At 46.7% G+C, this 19627-nt stretch overlaps 1 protein-coding gene across 1 annotated transcript; it reads right to left on the reverse strand.

Moving 5' to 3' along the window:
- Window positions 1-1153: 1153 nt before the first annotated feature.
- On the reverse strand, window positions 1154-16571 carry LOC131572831 (DENN domain-containing protein 11-like). The gene is made up of 9 exons (XM_058826214.1): window positions 16325-16571; window positions 10886-10985; window positions 9667-9825; window positions 8825-8978; window positions 8446-8584; window positions 7845-7976; window positions 7505-7655; window positions 7244-7312; window positions 1154-6146 (listed from the first exon to the last, which is right to left on the reverse strand). The coding sequence occupies exons 1-9, from the start codon at window positions 16569-16571 to the stop codon at window positions 5951-5953; spliced, it is 1347 nt and encodes a 448-aa protein (XP_058682197.1). The 3' UTR covers window positions 1154-5950.
- Between the last annotated feature and the right edge of the window lie 3056 nt (window positions 16572-19627).

The raw sequence follows: 19627 nt of genomic DNA on the forward strand, positions 1-19627 counted from the left end.
TGTTAATTTTTTTCATCTTGCCAGATTCAACAGCACAGGGTTCCAGTAATTATATAGTAGAAATGTATTCCTTTGATCAATTTAGGTATATTGCACAGAAGCAAATTGGAAAACATCATTGACCCAAAGCTGTGGGAAGTACACTTGGAAAGACTCTTTAACAAGCTGAGTGAGTCTTTTTTTTGTAAGTATTCCTTTTATTCCTGCAGGAGTATTAACGCCAATAAGGACATCCAAATAATGTTTATTATTTATTGTGTCTGATTGCTCTTCTCTAATGTAAACAGTGCTCACCACTCCATATGCCACCTCCATCCCCTTGAGCCTCAGTGCCATAATTGCTTTTGTTGCTTTTATGAGCTTTTGTTTATAGCTTTGCTTTAATTGCTGAAAGGAAGTATTACTGACTTAGGCAAGCTTGTCTGTTGCCCTCATTCTGACTTGGAAATTCACATGATTCTGCCTTGCTTACTGGAAGAAAGAAAATTATCCTTATTTTTCTGATGGGATTGTCTGGAGTCAATGTGTAAGCTGTGGTCTAGTCTAAGTTCACTTGTTGATTCTCTGCTGTTATCAAAATACAGACATAAGTGAGCTGGCTTCCAGCAGCTCTGTCAAGGACTGAATCCTGGCAGCCTGTGCTCCAACAGCATCCTCTGCTGGAAACATCTTAAAGGAAAAATGCCTCAAAAGGGGAAGCAAAGTTGCATTCCTGCAAGATGCTGAAACCAAACTGAATGTTCTTCCCTGGACTACGCTTTGGAGAGACAAATTACCTAAACTATAGGTGATCTTTAAAGTCCCTTCCAGCCCTAGCTGTTCCATAACTCTTGACTGAGATCAAAGGGGGTAGAAGCCTGCTAGTTCCTTTTCATAGTTACGCTGGTGACAGGATCTGGTTTGTGCCGTCTTTTGATTTGCAGTAATGAGGAGTGCCCAGTGGAGCCCTGGGTCACTCTCCAAAGAGCATGGTGGTTGTGCTTTGCTCTTTTTGCTTGCCACAGAAACACCTGGGACATTGTGCTGCAGCCCCTGGCTCATTCAGAGTCAAGGGCAGTTCTCACCACTGGAGTTTTTCCTCAGGTTGATGTTTCTGTAATAAAATCAGCAATGTGTTTTTTCTCCAGTGGCCGGAAAGACAAGGCAGCAGCCATTTCAAAAAGGTAAGCTTTAATTGTATTAAAAAATACCCATGTTTTTAGTAAGCAGTTTCTCTACAGAGCCACAGGTCTATGGGAGCAACCACACATCTGCAAGATGCAAACAACATCAGAGCTGTTAGAATTACAACCAGCCTAGGTTGTAGCAAGGGGTGAGATGGTGAAAACTGGCTCCTTGTTCATCTGTACCATTTTACAGGGAAAATTACTAATTCTCTTCCATAGCTCCCATTGCAATGTGATTCTTTGCCTGAGGGTAACCAAGAGATCCCTTCAGAATTGGTATTGCTGATGCTGTTTTGATGTTAAAGTACCAAGGATCATCTGAGACACAGGCTGGTATTTAAATACTCATATTGGCATAAGTTGAGTAACTTGTATAAATAGCATTCAAGTAATTTTCTCCTTCCTCTCAGTTCAGAGTTCTTCCAGTATATGGTAATTCTAGACCTCTGAATTGTGACATTCAGAGGAGAGGTGTGAGATAGGAACTACATAAAATAGGCAGGGGCTGAAACCCACTATGTACAGTGTTGGGAAAAGGACTCAGTTCTGTCTGACAGCGACACAAAAAACTTTCTTTGTACAAACTCCAAAACAGGAAGGAGGAGTAGAATCCTAGGTCCCACTCATGAACACATTTATCCTGGCTTCAACTTACAGTCCATTCAAGAAGGGCTTACAATACTGTAAGATAAATAAAAAGGAAGGATAACAATCTAATGATGGACCACCTCAAGGCACCTGTTTATTTTGATCACATTTAAACATTCTCATTTGAATGGCATGTTGCATTAACCAAGATCTAAAATCCTGGTTCACAGGCATTTAGTACCCTGTTTCAGACAGATCACACTGTTAAGTCTATACATTCCAGTCCCTCATAAAAGACATTTATGCTGTCTTTCCCCATAATCACTACACCACTAGTTTTGGGAAGATGGGAAGAAGACAGCAACTAACTTAGAAGTAATGGCCAGGATGAGAATTTGGGTTAGTGTGCATGCTTTGTACCTAGAATTTTGCTTTATGATAGAGTGCTCTTGCCCTGGTATTCCAGGAGCCACTGTCTTTCCACCTCCCAGAGTGAAGCATGCCTGTCCCTAGCATAGCCTGTGGCCAGGAGGGCCACAGCTACTCCCAGCCTTTTGCTCATTAATTTTGACAGGTGCTAAAATGGGGTATCACCATAACCCTGCTTTACTGAATAGCCTGTACAGGGAGCTACTTGAAAAGGTGATGGAATAAGGACGGTGGACAGGCAAGCTCAGCTCCTGTGACAGCCATGACCATTGGCTGTAAGATACACTGCAGTAAGTACCTTGTGTATGCTAGAAAAGACGGTAAGTAGCATGGCTGTAAGACAAATCTGAATTCTGATTCCATAAAGTGCCTTTCTTCTTAGTATCCATTATAGTTCTTTATTGGCTCTATGCAGCTTGGCCTAACCTTGCAGTGAGAAGACTCTTGGATGATTTAAATGTCTGGCATGGTGTTGCTTGTTCAGATTGAAAACTGAGCTTTTATGTCTCTCATAAGCTTTACCCTTTGATGCAGATAGTACAAGTAGTAATAATTCATTGCTTGATTACACATTTCTAGTGCAGCTTGAGTTAAGATGCAGTTAGGAAGCTCTTGTTCTCCTGGTTAAGTATGTACCAGCTGAGAACCTGCACTGGCTAATGAAGGACTTGTTTTGGAGAACACACTGAGGCACAGCATAGACCTGGTTACTGTAACCACCATTCAAACCTGGGCTCTGATCACAGCAAGTGACCAGAGACATTACACCCAAGAAACTGAAGGCACCACTGTAAAGGCAAAGTACTTCAAAGGGAGAAGAGAAATCAGCAATACCCTTATCTTAGGCACACTTTCCTCCCTCTTTTTCAAAACATGCCCAAGCAGATGGCTCCCAGCTGGTAGTATGCAACAAAGCACCAACTGAGTGCCTAGGAGGGGATTTTGAGTATCTGCATATAACTGTTTTAGCTTGAATAATCTCCTGGAAAGATAAGACTTAGTTAAACTGGTTCCACAGAACAGTCCTTCATGTCCCAGCTTATAACAATTTGTTTCTATTATGTACCCATTGCCCGCTTCTCTGGGACTTTTCACATGTGACAAAAATAAAAGCAGTGTCTTTTAGAAAAGGAGTGCAGGTGAAAGCACTTTTACAGCTAATCAAATAAGGAAGGGTTAGGAGAGGAAAGTCTTTTTCTGTTTTCTGTAGGACAACTTCTGACTTCTGTAGTAGCTGTCTGCCAAGAAAGACTTGTTAGGATGCAAAATTACAAGGAAGAACAAAATAGGCTGCAGCCATCCCACTGGATGTAGCACATAGATGCTACTTCTACAGTAATCTGTACTGTAGGTGCTTCACCCATGTTACTGCTGACAACTGAAGACCTAATTTCTGGAAAGTAGAGGTTTAGTAAATGTCAAATAGGAATTTCAGGAGCTTCTGCTTGGTGGGCTCTGGCAGTGCTGTCTACAGGACTTGTAAACAACATTGTGCTCTAAATGCAGGGTGTTAGAAAGCCTCTGGCTGTTGTGACTGTAAAATTTCAATGTTAACTCAAAGGTTTGTTTCTGTTTAGTTTAGCAAAAGAACTACTCACAAAGAGAATAGAAAGTCATTAACAACTGACCACAGCTAAACTATTTAGCAAACCTTCAAGAAAGTGAGCGGAGAAATTGCTAGAGACTACTAGTTTCAGTTCTGTTTTTTTTTCTTTTTATGTCTGAAGAAGTGACAGCAATACAAGGGCAGCTCAGCTGTACTTCCTCAGGGATCGTCACTACAGACAGCATGTTAAAACTGAAGTGGAAGTTAGAGAAAAAGTGTGCAGGTTGTTGGCCACTTTTATACTTCAGATGTCAATTTAATAACAAAGCTATTTCTAAAGGAAAAGAGATCAGTCTTTCCATTAAATGATACTCAGCTGTTCTTACCTCTTTCTACATATTTTTCCCCACCCTTCTAAGTATGATGATGTTACAATTGTTGTGAGCAACTGACAGTATGAACAACAGCATATTTCTCTACAAAAACATCCAAAGCCTTGAAAAAGCTGCCAGAGCAGTGAGTGCTCAGAGACAGGCAAATTGCAGGAGCAATTGCCTCCTCCCTTCCAGAGGGAGACAATCCACAGAGGGTATGCTTGGAGAACATTTGTTTCACCTGTTTCAAAAAGGTGCTTGCCTGCTTTTGTGTGGGTGAGATCTCAGTGGTTCAGGCTCTGTCTCATCCTATAAAATGCTAGGACAATCAGCTAGTACATCAGCTACAGTTTGCATTCCTACAATGCACAGAGAGCCTCCAAGGGTGCTGAAATCTGTAACTAGAAGCAGCAATTCATCAGCTATAGCCACAGTTCAGGAAGAACAGTAAGCTTAAAGCTGATACTGCTATTGGCTGAAGGATTTGGGGCAAAGCTGTATGTGACACCTAGAACCCACAGTACCATTCTTGGATTTTGCATGGCAAAGGGATTACTCTTTACTGGGGTAGCCTTTCTGGAAGTAATGACTAGTCAGTCCTTCAGGAACTGAATCCTGTTCTGTCCACAGCATAAGAAAATACCTGTTTCATCTGGTTCTGCAGCTCTACCCAGAAAAAAAAGACTTGCTTTTAAACATTGCTCCTAGTAGCTGTGCCAGTTAAGAATACAAAACTCCAAGGGAACCTCCTGCAAACTTCAGTTGTTCCAGCTGAAAGGTAGTTCTCTGTCTCACATGGAAAGCAACAGGCAGTGCTGAAGGCTCAACAAAAGGAGGATTAGCAGACAGTGCTAAAGCAAAGGAGCAACAAGTCCCATCAGCTACAAAGGAAGGGCTAGTGACACTAGTTAAAGCATACTTGTTCTACCCCTTCCAGCCCAGCACCATCCAAGCTGAGGCTGGAAAACAAAGTGACTGCAAAGTGGCTCAGTGGCGTTGGTCCCTGTTAAATGGGAGACCATCTTGCTGGTTTGAAGATTTTAAACCAAAGCAGCAGCTGTGATGCAACTAAAAACCAGAGGAGCTGGTGGGATGGATTGAGGAAGAGAGGGTGCTCTTCTCCAGCTATGAGATAGATAGATGCAGTCTCTGCCAGTTTAGACCATCTCAGGTGCTGGAAGTGAAACCGTGCTGCTCCAGTAAGCAAAGTCATAAGATCCTGTAGCGTCCCCGATCCCAAACTTGCTTCTGCCATTTACAAGGAAGGGTGGCTTTACTCCAATTCACCTTCAAGATGGGTGAGGAGTGTTTAAAGGAGTCCTGGTTCTTATCGCTGGTTGAACTGTCCCCACCAATAAACTTGGTAGGAGCTATTTATGAGACTGGGCTGTGCTGAAGCCCTCTTCAGTCCCCAAGTGGAAGGGGGAGTTGTTAGGAGGATTTTCCAGCCAAGTCTGAAAGCTCAGTTATAGCATTTCACATTGGTTGTCATCAAACAAAGTGCTTTCCTGAAGTCATCAGCCTTCAGGTATCCAGGCTAGGCCAAAACCTAGCTATCACTGGCAACAGTGAGGTTTGGTGCAAAGGTGCCACTGGTCCTAGCTAGACAAAACGAAAAACACAAATGAAAGGGAATGGGAGACAAAACCAAAAGGAACCCTAGAGCAGGTACTCACTGGGAAGTGGAGTGTGAGAAAATAAAATCACATTTTGTTTAAAAATTATAAATACTCTCCATATAAAGTTATTAAATAACTGTGGCTGTGGTGAGTTCCAGTGATCCTCCTAAGCAATGTCTGGTAGTCTTTAAAAAGTGATCTTTGCTCCCCATCTCTCTTGCCCTTGGTTTAAGTGCAGCAGGGGTTGTCAATGACTAGCATAACATCAATGCCATACACTTCCAGGAGGTCCATAAGGAAACTTCGATCCCCTTGGGGATCCAGGCCCATGCCTCGTGCGTGGTCGGCTGTCAGTGTCTTGTCCTGGCTGGCTGACACCTCCATCAGCGTCTGGAATATGCGGTTGTTCTGCTCCATGAAAAACCTACGGGGTAAAGTCAGGGAAAGCAATTGCATTGGACCTTCAAAACGACAGTGCATTTACCAAACAGGCAGCAGAGCCCCAGAACTGCATTTAACCCCCTTCAGCCAGGGATCCCACTTTGTTAGGTGATGCTGTACTACTTTTCCATTCACTCTATGCGTGACTCAGAATAAACAAAGATAAAGCAGTAGCTTTTAATTGACAGTGGTGCTCCCAGCTGTGGGTGGCATTTCCCTCAGAAGAAGCCAGTTACCAGCTAAAGTGTGTTCTGTGGTCACCAAGCAGGTACATCACACCTACAGCTCCCATAATGTAAAGGAGGAAAGAATGTTCTCACCCATCTGATAAGCTCGTGGGTAAATAAATTCTCCATTACTGGTGCAGAGCACACCGGTGAGCGCTACTCCTTACCTGTTGTTTTCCTAGAAACACTCAAAGCTGTTCAGGAAGAGCTCTGGCTACACCTGTGAAGCTCAACAATCAGAGCTCTGCCCTGACAGCCCTTCACACAGTTTCATGCCATTTACTTCTCACCTGCTGCAGAGTGTGAATAGCAACAGGCAGTGAAGGGCTTCAGAGGTGGTAGACGTGTTATTTATCTAATTCTGTACCTCCTACTCTGCACCCAGTTCTGGTTCCTATGATTGCCAGGTATGAAGTCAGCTACATCAGTGGGCCAGTCCTTCACATGCAGGTCATATCTCCACACTGTACCAACCCCCAGCATGGTACACTGCCTCTTTCCCACAAACATTGTGCTTTCCAGAGCCAAATGTTCTGGCAAGAAAAATCCTATGGTGCTTAGGTTTGCCAGGGCATTCTTACATCTCTAATTGTATTTTTAAAATTCACTTCTCCCTCCCAGCACATAAGCAACCCCAGTGGATACTGCATTTTGGCTTCTCAAAATGAAAGGAAAATGATCTGAAGAGGGAGAGAGCCAGTCTCTTTTTTGGAGCCCTAGAGGAAGAAACCTGACTATGGAATTATTTCAAACACACTGTTTCATAATATGCCAAACAGTGCAACACAAAATGAATGCAAGAGGCTCCCCAAAACTAGCAGTGTCCAACTAAGTATTAGAGGTAGCCACTCACAAGATGAAAAGGTCCTCTTCACAGGAGCTGCAATCTTCACCCACTTCTTGAGAATACATTAACATCTGCCTGAGAGAGGGAGACAGGTTAATTGCACACACCTACTGTGAACCTGAAAGCTTTATGAGATAACCAGAATCTTCAAGAGATTAGCTGAACCAGTGGGATATTTTGAAAATACTACAAGGAGGAAAGTACAAAGGAACAGGGTCTTCTTTATTCCATGTCTCCTATCAGGACCACCCAGGTGTCTGTGATTACCTTTGGTCATTGAGCCGTCGGTACTTCTCCTTGTCAGCATTGTTAATTTTCAGGAGTGGTTGCAGATGTTCGTGATGCGTCTTCACATTCTGGTTGTCCACATAGACATCATAGAGATCCCGCTTCTGCTCAAAGATCTTTTCTGTTGTACCTGCCAAAATCAGAGAAGATTTTCAGAGCAGCATGTTGCTTTCCCAGCAGACCAACTGTTCTCTCCTGCTTGCATAGTTAGTCATTCTATGCACAACCTATTTCTCATCAGTTCTATTCCACAGTCTGGTGTCTCAAGACATTTTGCAGCCTGAAGCTAAAAACATCATGCCTAATCCATCATACTTACAGGCCACATATGATACTTCTGTCTCCAGCATTTCTATGTCTGCCACATTCACATAGAAGAATGGTTTGGACTCTGGGACAGTTCCTCCAAGACCAGGCAGAGAAACATTTGCAAGGCAACAGCAGCAATACACTGTGGACAAGAGAAGGACATCCTGAGATGCTTTTGGTTGCCCTCATGGGCACTCTGAACCCCACTTGCCCAGTTCTCCCACAGGCCTCTATGAAAACAATGGTCAGAGCTCTGAAATGCCCTTGAACACCAGAACTTCTCAAGTGATGACATCCTGTTTTGCATAGGAAATAATCAGTTCTCCCATAGGAATCCAACATTCTAGAATCCACAAATTCAGTCAGTGCTCTTATTGTCCTGTGCTGACAGGAACTGAGTTTGACAGTGCCAGATGTGTCCTTACTCACGAGGCCTGAAGAAAAGCATTTGGTAGGAAACGTGTAAATGCAGACTGAGCGGTATCTTCACAAAGCACGGTCAGAATGGATTTTGAAGACCTGCCTGATGTCTTTCCCCTTAGTACTCATGGGCATTTCTGCAATGCTTCAGCCTACTAGATTGGAGCTCTGCAGTGTCCCTGGAAACATACCTCTATAGCAGACAACTCCAACTGGGGGTGGTGAAAATATCAGTATGCGCTTGCGCAGCAGGGCAAACTTCCAGAGGACGAGGATCTGCTCACCGAAGAATTTGATGAACTGAGACATACAGCCAGCAGGGTGTGTGATCTGCAGGTGGAGCGAAAGGGAAGAAAACAGCTCAGAGGTGAAACAGGGACACATGCACAGATGCTAAGTCTAAATGTGGGAGCAAGACCAGCACGCAGCTTGCAACGGTCCAAGAAACAAAATCTTATCTAAAGCAGCCTACAAAGCGGAGGAGTGACTGCTTACATAAAGGAGTATGAGGCACCAGCAAGGAGCAGCAGCCCTTTGCCCATTCCTGCAGGCTTCAGGCACCTGCCTCACCTTCATCTCTGGGTACATGTATCTGTGGATGGAAGGCAGCCAGTGGACAGGTTGCTGAGAGCTGGGGGTGCCCTTGCTATCAGGGAGAACTCCTTTCTTGTCATCATAGAATGCCTCTAGATGGGAGTAGTGCCCTGGCATCTCCAGCTGGTGTCTGGAAAAGAAAGGAAAAAAGGAGAGATTTGTAGTGTCTCCAGACTATTTGTTTAGTGCCTCGCCCCCAGCAAACACCTGCTCTCCCAGCTAAAAGGGATCCTGGGTGCCTCAGTTGCACAGACTCTCATCCAGGAGGGCTGAACAAACATGAGGACTACCAGCTCTCAGTGCAGCCAGAGAATGCACATGGGACTGACACAGACAGCAACCTGGGGTGTGCATAGTACTGGTCCTGTTTTAAATACACTCAGCAAGGAACAGTTTTCTTTTCTACCATCACCATTTTCACTGCTGGATCCACTCAATACAACTGAAGCACACAGCTAGCCAGGATCACCATTACACAATTAGAAGCCTTTTGTAAGCACCTAGTAAAATGGTTTTCAGAAGGTGAAAAGGGAAACTTCTTGTTCTCTCAACTCTCCCTGTGACACTTATGTCTGCCACAATAACTAGGGTTTGGGTAGCATTTAACTAGACTGTTAGAAAGGAACAGACTGCTGCTAATCAGTTCCTTGTCTCCTTCACACTGTGAACCTGTAATACTTCTTGGAGAAATAGCCAGTCAAGGAAATCACAGCAGAGCATTGCCACTGAATTCTCACTTGCCTAAAACTGCTTTCCATAGAAGGAATATTACCTCTCCCAGGTGAGGAATGGCCAGGCTCATTCCCAAGGGAACTTACCTGACCTGGTTCTCCAGGAAGTGCATGTACCTATACAGCAGTGTGTAGGAAGGGGAGAGGATGCCCACGGACTTCATGCGGGCACCACGCTCTAACTCGCTCTCCACAGGCATGTTGGCAAAGCAGGCCAGGCCAAAACACAGCCCTTTCCGGAAATAACTGGAGACAAAGGTTTGACAGAAGGGTTAATGTTAAAAAGAGGAAAGAAGGAGAAATAAAGGTAACTGAGTGTTAAATTACTGATTTGGGAACATATTTTCTTCTCTAAAGAACTCCCTGAAATCCCACCCTGCTAGCTGAAGGGCTGAGGACAGGCCTTGGATGCTCCAGTCTTCTCAGTAGCAAGACAAAATGTTTTAGGGAAGAGTTCCCAGGAGTTCCCACTAAAGCCCTTACCAGCCATGTCACAGGCCAGTAAGGAATGCAAATAAATAACTTGGAAGGAAGACCAACAGAATGCATGATTCAGTCAGTGCAGAGCCCTTCCTCCAAGGAGGAAGCCTGCAGTGAGTGCAGTTCTGAGTACAGTACAGCTACCTGGTCATATTTTAGGTGCCAGCATGTTGAAGCACACTCTGATTATCTGACTGCAAAGGTTCAGTTCACATGCCTTTAAGAAAGTAACTGTTATTCCTGACCAAAAGGAATTGTGACAATGCAGTTCATTGCAAAACATTGCTGCATTGCAACACTGGGTTAGCAGAATGCAGAAAATTCCTCTCTTATGTGTTTCCACTGAAGGAGCTAGCAAAGAAGAAAGTGAGCAAGACCTCTTCATAACATTTAAAGGAACCAAAAGCCCTGGCAGGGTTAAGAACATTTTTCCTAGTCCTGTTGCTGCAAAATCCTTCCCATTTCAGTTCTGCCGTTCCTTGCCCTTCACCCTAGGCCTCTGCTGACAGTCTCAATAGTGGCAGTGCAGATCATTTGTCCAGTAAATTAAAATTAAAATTTGCACACCAGTGAGAAGCTGGCCTGCCCCAGTTGGCTTCCATAGGCAAAGCAGTCATACAGCAGATCCCTGCAGGTAGCTGGTACTTACTATGATACTGAAAGTGTCTGAAAAGTATCTTTGACTCAGGTAGAAAGTTTAGCAAGCAAGTTTCTGCAGGACCCTAGCTTCTTAGATGGCACTTTTCTTGCATGTTCTGAATTAAGAGCTGGTGGTGTAGATGCACAGCTGAGAAAGGAAGAAGTAATACAGCTCAGATGTACTCACATGAAATCTGACTGGATTTTGTGGGACCCACTTGCCATGGATTTGAATTCCACACCTTCCAAATCTATATCTTGAGGTAAACACCATTCCACCATGTTGCCTGCAGAGAAGCATATTAATTTGGGTAAGCTTGAATACAGTACTCGTTTCTAAAATACATACATCATCAACAGCAAGTTGCTGCTTTTCTAACTCTGGGACACCTCTAACAATGCCCTAACACAACTCCTAAACTCCTAAATTGTCACAGACAGTAGGTGACATACAGTATTTCACATATCTCTTGCCAGTGTTACTTGTTGTAGCACAACACACAGACACTTCAGGACATTTCTGAAGCTAGTGCTATTTTTTGGGTTTATTCTTGATAAGCTTAGTCACAGAGCAGCTATGATTTTACCTGATGGTGGATAAACTTCGGTCTACACAAGTATCCATCCCATACCAAAAGAACCAAAGGACAGACTGTTGCTCTTTAGGATGAGTTTCTAGGATAGCTCACACCACCACCAATATTGTTCTTTGCCTGTGCTCGGCAGGCCTGGTCAAACAGAAACCCCTAAGCCATCATCCAAGTCATCACTTCTTCCCTGAAATCTCTCCTATTTTCTTTAGTAAAGGAGGTGTTAGCTGAAGCTTTGTATGGAGGCTGAGGTGATCCAAGTACTGCAATGTGTTTGTGTATGCTAGAATAGCCAACAAAAAAAGTACATAAATTACAAGCTAGATCAAGATCAGCAAACATCTGTCACCTACCAACCCAGCCACAAAGAAAGCAGTTGTTCAGGGGAAAAGGCCACCTGAGGAGCTTGATCCTGGAACAGATGATATCAGAGAAGTCACAAAATGTCCCTAAAGCAAATGAGGTCCAGCAAGTTTACCATGGACCAAAAAAAGGGGTGATTTCTCTTACTTTCCCATGCCAGCACTTCAGAGCCCAACCTGCTCACCTGGACATTCCCACTGCACTGAGATGTGCTCCAGATTTACCCACCAAATTTCTGTTCTCTGTCAGTCTGCCCACAGCATTTGGAGTCATGTGGCTTAGTTTTAAAAATGAGACAAAAAACCACAAAATTCTTCATGATAATGCAATGGCAGATGCAGCACAAAGGTGCTTCCTACTGGTTCACTCCTTCCCCTGCTCTTTGGGGTGAGCATTCCAGCTGTGCTTGCATGGACAGCGTACATTTGGAAGGGCCTTACACTCAGCCAAGACTTTTGGAGATATTTAAATCTAAGGCCTCATTTCTGAAGCCTGTCTTTTGTCTCATTACTCATACTGCACAAGTATATGCCTGCACAGGAATAGGGCTTAGCTACTGACATTTAAATAGGCTATTTTTCTTCTCACATAGATGCTGTATTCAGTAGACCTCCCCCAGCCCTGCCTGGCAAGGACTTCAAATAAAACCAGCAGCGTTAGGTACGGCAACAGGAGAAGCTGTGCATCCAAGTGCCCGCTTGCAGTGCACCAGCAGACCTCTCCCGCAGAGCCGGGCTGGCTGGGGAGCAGCGGCAGCCTCGTGACCCCGAGCACAGCCCTGTGCAGTCACACAGAAACCACAGAGCTCTGCTGTGCAGTGCCTTGGCCTCTGAGGCGTGTGAAAGGCTGGCACAGGGAGCCAGTGACATCATGGCAGCCCGCGCGCTCCCCTGGAGGGCTCGCAGATTATATATAGATGGTGGCTTTTGTTGTTTGGGGTTTGTCTGTGCCTGTTTGGTTTGCTCTTTAAAGGCGCAAGACCATTTCTTGAAAGTGTGCAGAAGTCAACTCCTGAGACTGTTGCCTCATAACCACGAAATTGTGGTTAAGGCCAGATGTGCTTTTAAGCCTTGCCTCACAGAGCATCTCCTATTGGTCATTACCTGTAGATTAACAGATCGATAGGCCAGAGTGCCGTCAAGAGCAAAGGAAGATTGGCTTTGCTCAGTTTAGTCACAAACACTGCCAGGTGTTACAGCCACTGCAGAGGTGGGACATGAGGGGGACATGGCTCAAACAATGCCTGTTCTGTAGCAGCAATAAGGAAAGGATGCCTTGAAACAGATCTTTACCCAGCATGTGACCTCAGAACCAGCTCACCTATCATGTAGCTATTTTTTTTTTCTGGGATCTGTCAGGAGCAACCTGCACCTGTGCTCCTGGCTGTTCCTCACGCCACCGTGCCCTACGAACACACGAGCGACGTGGCAGTCAGAGAACAAACGCGGAGATTAAAAAGTAGGCAAGTCGGTCTGGCGAAACAGGAGAGCAAACAAAGGAGAGACTTCACCCAGATGAGATATGACTGCCAGCCTGCCTGAGAGACCAGAGGAGGGAGGAGGAAGCAGTGTTGTAGGAAAACAGGAAGCATTGCCCTTCCCCATGGAGAAAGCGGCTCTCGTGCACACAGGAAACTTTCCAAGTGAGAGTCACCCAGCATTAGAGAGCAGGCTAGTGATTTTGCTGAGAGTCAGATCTGCATATGTGATCTCCTGGAAGCAATCTCCCACGTTCAGGTCAGGTCTGAGCCAGCACTCATTTTCTAGTGTGCAAAGTTAAGGATGTTCTTCCTCTTTCCCTTGTATTTTCTTTCCACTGGATTTTCACATCCCCACAAAGAAGACATTGGTACCAGCATTTGGGGGTCATCACCTGGCCCTCCTCACTATCAGATGTTTCCCAAGGGCTTTAGGGTCCCCAGCTGTGCAATGCTACCATGTTGTGCTAGGACAGGAGAAGCATAAAGTGTAACCTAAACATCTACACTTGCTCTGTTTCCTCCGTGGAAGAAGTGTGGGACAGAAAACCAGAATATTTTGTGTACTGGTGCAAAACACCTTACTTTCCTCTCTTCTCTCCTTGTCTCTCTCCATTACTTACCGACCCTTTCAGCTAACAGACTGTGTGGGACCTCCACAAGGGTGATTGTTATCAGCTGCCCCAGAGCAGCAGTAAAGAGAGCTCCTTCTCAAGGGCCACAGGGTTCATTCACCATGCTGCAGGTGAGGACAGCAGCGATACAGGAGCTGCCTCTGGCTCTTACGTCAGTCACTCACGGGTGTTGACAGTCACAGGGACACCGGAACTGTAACAGTGACCTGGCAACCCCATAACCTACCTTTGGAAACTCATGGCTGCCACTGCTGTACACTGAGCTCCTCTGCTTCAAGCCCTTCTAAATTTAGGAGGGAAGCTGTTACATTCTTTATTAACACAGTTGCCACTTCATCCATCTACAGTAAAACCTCTCTTGCCCACCTACTTGCCTGTAGTTGAGCAGACATTACTTGGCATAACCACCTGCATAGCCACCAGTAGAAATTTGGCTGTTCCTGTGCCTCAGCAAGCTGTTAGAGGTGGTCTGCTGTGCTTTTTGTGGGCAGGATCAAGCAGGTTTCCGGCTCAGACACTAACTGGATGATTTCCTTTAAGTCATACACAAAGACCAGACACTCCCACAAACAGTACAGAAGTCCTTCACACTATCTGATGTGGTTGACCAATAATTACCATACTCTCTTTTTGACTCTAGCAAGTTCACACCACTGCAACTTCATGATCTTTTTCCAAGTCCACACCCTCTGTAGGGCACTTTTCTCCTCAGCTGTAAAGCTGAAATTTGCTGGTATATTGCTCACAGTCCTATCATCATGCTGAGTAGCAGCAGGAGGCTGAATCTTCCTGGACCTGACAGACTACTTCAAGGCTGATGACACCCAGCATTAACTGCACATCAGATGTGAGAAGAGCTGTTTCCCAACTTTCCCTGGACTTCATTCAAAGCAACAGCTGGTTCAGAAAAACTCCTGAGAAAGTTCAATTTTCTGCCAGCTCTCAAGAAAATCTCACAATGTCATAGAAGGCATATGCTGTCGGATTGAAAGACAACCTGCTGTTGCTGCAGTCATCCAGACTCTTTCATGTTTTGGAATACTTAGGAGAAACACCTCCATTTTCCGTCTCCTGGTGGAAAGATGACATCCAATCTCATTTCAGATTTTTATGAGTGAAGAGCCTCTCACCTCTAGGCTGAATACACTTCTCTCTGGTGCAGTATGAAAGGGTAACTTCTCAAAAGCCCTTGGGTGTTTTGGGACACAGCAGCCATGCTGACAGTGGGCATTGCTGACAGCACATCACACCAGGGGCTACACTCTGTTCACTACTTAGGATTTTCAGTTCAAGACCAGCATCCAACCTTCACTACCAAGGCCCTCTTGTGAGCATGATGGCAGGTACTTTCCCTTCCCACTGAACCAATCTCACTGTGCTTTACAGACCTCTTTACTGTCCCTAGTACTTTTGCCATGGATCTGTGAAGGAAGTGCCTGTCTAGAGAAGAAAAAGAAGCTCGCTCTCACATCTGGATGCAAATGGGCTCCTGAATATCTCCTTCTTGCCTTTGAACCCTAGGTCGGTGCCTGGCAGCCAAAAGACCCAACAGTGTGTCTCAGGACACCAGGCTCCTCTGCACAGTAGTACCTGTGTTCACAGGGGCAAGGCGGGTGCTAACTTCATATCTCTGTCCTAACATCCTGTTTTGTGGATACCGTGGGAGCAGCAGGATTGGAAAACAAAGTTAAGACATTTTCTGAAATGCTGATTTACAGGTTTGAAATTAATAACCTCTGTCAGGAGTGATACAACACCACAGTCCAACAGCACTGAGAGAGATTGATAAGGCAGTGAGAAGTGGAAAATACATTCCCTTGCCCCTCTCCTCTACCCTCCTGGATCGCAGCACTCCTTCAAAGCACTAGTCCCAGAGATCCCACCAGAGGCCAGACTCCAAACACATTGGTCACCAAGAAATACACAGCTGCTGCTGCTGCTGCTGGTGATCATGCCCTGCGAGCCTGCCGGATTTACGCCTGCCACAAACGCCATCCATCACCGATAGCTGCGGGCAGGTCTGCGCCACTCCACGGAGACAGAAGGATGCTCTCAAGATGCTGCTAACAGGTTGGTGCCCTCCAGGCAGCGCTGGGCAGAGGCTCGGCCTAAGTCTGTGCGGGGCACAGGGGATGCCCCAGCGCCACCCACAAACTCTCTGTGCCGTGACCCGCTGTGGGGAAGACGTACACCCATCCCTCTCTCTCCTCGGAGCGGCACCAACCGCGGCGCCTTCCTCCCGCCAGAACTTCTTCCAGGCGGGATGGAGACCAAAAGCAATCCCCCTGGCGCTCCGTTTTCGGCAAACGCCCACGGCATTTACCCACGGCCCGCGGTCCCGACACCGGCAGCCGCGTTCCCCCGTGGGGCCAGAGGACAGCCCGGCCCCGCGTCCGGCAACGCTGCCCCAGCGCGGCGGGAGGAGCGGTCCCTGGGAGGCGGGATGCGGGGGGAGCGCTCCCCAAGGGATGCCCAGTCCCGCATCCATCTTACTCCCGCGGCACCGGGAGCCCCAGGCCCGGCCCCCGCTCCCCGGCCCGCCCGCCCCCGGCGCCGCTCACCCGTGCGGGGGTCGAAGGTGACCACGAAGACGGCCACGATCTGGTCCTCCTCCGCCTCGGCCCGCGGCGGCCCCGCCGCCTCCGCCGGCCCCTCGCCGTCCCACGGAGCCGCGCTCCAGCCGCCGCCGAGCCGCCGCCCGCCGCTGCCGCTGCCGCTGCCGCCCGGCTCGGCCGCGGGCGGCGGCGCCGACACGGCGGGGCCCTCGGCCCAGAACAGCAGCGGCGCCTCGTCCGAGCGCTCCACCATGGCCGGGCCGAGCCGAGCGGAGCTGAACCGAGCCGAGCCGAGCTGAACCGGGCCGAGCGGGACAGAGATGAACCGGGCCGAGCCGAGCCGAGCCGAGCTGGGCACAGATGAGCCGAGCCGGGCCGAGCGGAGCGGAGCCGAGATGAGCCGGGCCGAGCTGAACCGAGCCGAGCGGGGCAGAGCCGAGCCGGGCCGAGCGGAGCGGAGCCGAGCGCAGCCGCACCCCCCGCGCCGCACCGGCGGGGGGCGGGAAGCGAGGGGCGGGAGCACGGGGGTGTCACCGGCGGGGCGGGGCCGGGGCCGCCCGGGGCAGCCGGCGGAGATCCCGGCCCCGAGCTCTCCGCTGCCGGCTCCTGGAGGAGCGCAGTTCGCCTGGCCGTGCTTCACCTCCTCGCGCAGCGCAGAGCCGGCTGCCCGCCTTCTGTCCCCCCCGGGCTGTGAGCCCGGTACCGAGCAGCTGCCTCCCCCAGCCCCGTTAAAGCCATCCTGCCGGGAAACCCACGGGAACTGGGCAGACAAGCCTCAGGACCAGCAACGGGGCAGGCTCGCACCCTCCCCCCGCCCCAAATGGCTGTGGTGAAAGGTTCGAACCACAAACCTGAGAGTCAGGGATACTGATCCAGTATGCACTGATGTGTGTGTCTGTGTGTGTGTGTGTGTGTGTGTGTGTGTATATGTATATACACATACACGTACATATATACACACACATACACGTATACATATATATATATATTATATGTACGTATATACATATACAGTATATGTATATTCATACATATACACATATATACATATAAATAAATTTTATATATACATAAATATATATATACATATATATATATATATATGTGTGTATATACATATACACGTACGTATGTGCTGCAGAGGGTTGTGAAACAGTTTTGGGCGGAACAAGCAGAATCAGCTTGAGATTGAAAGATGGGGACACAAGCATGGCCAAGGCATCTACAGGCAGCCAACTCTTTGTAATTACCGTCCTCCTTATGCCACCACCAATGTCATTAAGTGTCATTAGGATTAATTTGGTTCCCTAGGTCTTTCTGATTAATTGAATTACCCAATTAAGCAGGCCACAATTAAAAGGAAGGTATTGTCATAAAAGCCTTAATTGTCTAACTTTTTTCCTGTTGAGCAGTTCTGAGTGTTCAATACCCCATTAAGAAACCCATCATCCAGTTTCCTCAGCAGTGGGGTTTGGGTTTTTTTCTCTTTTTTTATTGGTAACATTAGCATCCATTTGCTGTGAGCTTCCTTTCAGACAACTCCAACACTGAGTGGGCATTTTGTTTCGCAAAGCCCATGCACAAGTTTACTTTGCAGAGCTATAGACCAGAGTAGGTGGATTTTAGCAGATGGAGTTTTTCATAGAAGGTGACTGGTAAAGAAAAAAAGAAACAAACCCTGCACAATATTTTGTTACTGTGTAAAGAAAAGCCAGATTCTGCAAATACTTGGCCACATGCTTTGCTTTAACTGTATAGACAGTGCCAATCTTCATTTGGATGAATATATTTTTGCATGTTGGTGACGCTGAAGTGACAGCTCGTTTCTATCTTCATCTCCACAGTAGTGCTGCTACAAATGTCAAGTGTCTGTCCCCAAGCAATCTAGGCAGGAAACAAATCCCAAATAAGAATTCCTTCATGACCCACACAAGCTATTTGTGGTGCACAACTGTTCCTGGTCCCCTCAGCAGTGCAGTCACACCAGTATTGCCCCAGCACAAGGGAGGGGATGCATTGGGAAGAGCAACCAGTGACAAGGAGCACTGCTGGCTCTGAGATGTGTGAAACCTCATTGTGCTCTGAGCTCCTGGCTTTGCTGAAAAAACCCATGGGACAAGTGACCTGGTGGTACCAGAGCAACTGATAAGGCTTTGGCCAGCAATCCAGGCCGTCTGAGGGCGCAATGTTTGTTAGATACATGCAAAAAACAAAGGCCACATTTTCTAGTGTTTTATTATTTCACCAAAATTCAAAAGATTTAGGCTGGAAGATAATATTACCCTTTTAGAAATAAAAACTCTACCTCAAAAGAATATGAATACCCTTTCCCTCCAGCTGAGGGCTCAGGAAATTGTCATCAGGTCTTTGAACAGTCAGGAAAAATGTAAGTGAAAGTGTGGTAGCTTTTATCTTTAAAATGCATGATGAACAAGCTGGGCCTTCTTTAGACAGCAGGTCCAAGTTTTGTCCTTTACATATCACATCCCTCCTTAGAAAAACGGATACTGCCTCTAAATCCTGAGGTGGGGATGGGGGAGGAAGTTTAAAAATTGTTTAAGGTGGGATTGAAAACCGGTCTGAAGAAATTTCCTTGCTTAGTTATTAAAAACATGCAGTCATGGGGACTAAAAACATTATTTCTTCAGAATAAATATATTCAATGCAATGCTTCAGGTACTGAACATCTGATTGATGCAGTCAGATCACAGCAGTAGTAAAGTGGTCCTGGATCTCAGCTGGCCAGATGCTGCAGACACAGCTTGTCATAGCAGAAAGCAGCCACTGCTTTCCCTGCCAGGCTTTTGGACCTCGCTCAGGATATGGCACAGGGAGATGCAGCATCTGCATTTTAGGCTAAGAGAGGCTGCATGGCAGCAACAGCTCTGTGCCTGCAAGAAATACTGCAACCTCTGGGGCAGATACAACCAGTACTGGGCTCCTGGCATGTCCTCCTGGGGCTGTCTTGGTGAATTGGATACAATTCATCTGTGTCTCAAATTAAATGTTCACCTTAACAAGAAATTTCAGACTCATATAGCCATACTTTTCATTTCAGGAATGGGTTAGGAGAGCACAGAGACCTCAGACCAGGCGCTGTGTGTTCTGGTGGGGATTGCCCTTCATGTGTGCAAAGGAAAGCAGGTGCTGCTTCTGCCAGGCACCCATCTCCTGTGGGCTGCAGCCACTTCCAATCTCTGCATGTCCTTTCCTAGCATCTCTCCCTAAGGCTAAGAAAAAAGGCTGCTGTACCTTGTTCCCAATTAGTTAAAACTTGCTCTAGTCCCACTTTGAAACGCACGTTCCCAA

The sequence above is a fragment of the Poecile atricapillus genome, chromosome Z, assembly GCF_030490865.1.
Source record: "Poecile atricapillus isolate bPoeAtr1 chromosome Z, bPoeAtr1.hap1, whole genome shotgun sequence".
NCBI classification, from domain to species: domain Eukaryota; kingdom Metazoa; phylum Chordata; class Aves; order Passeriformes; family Paridae; genus Poecile; species Poecile atricapillus.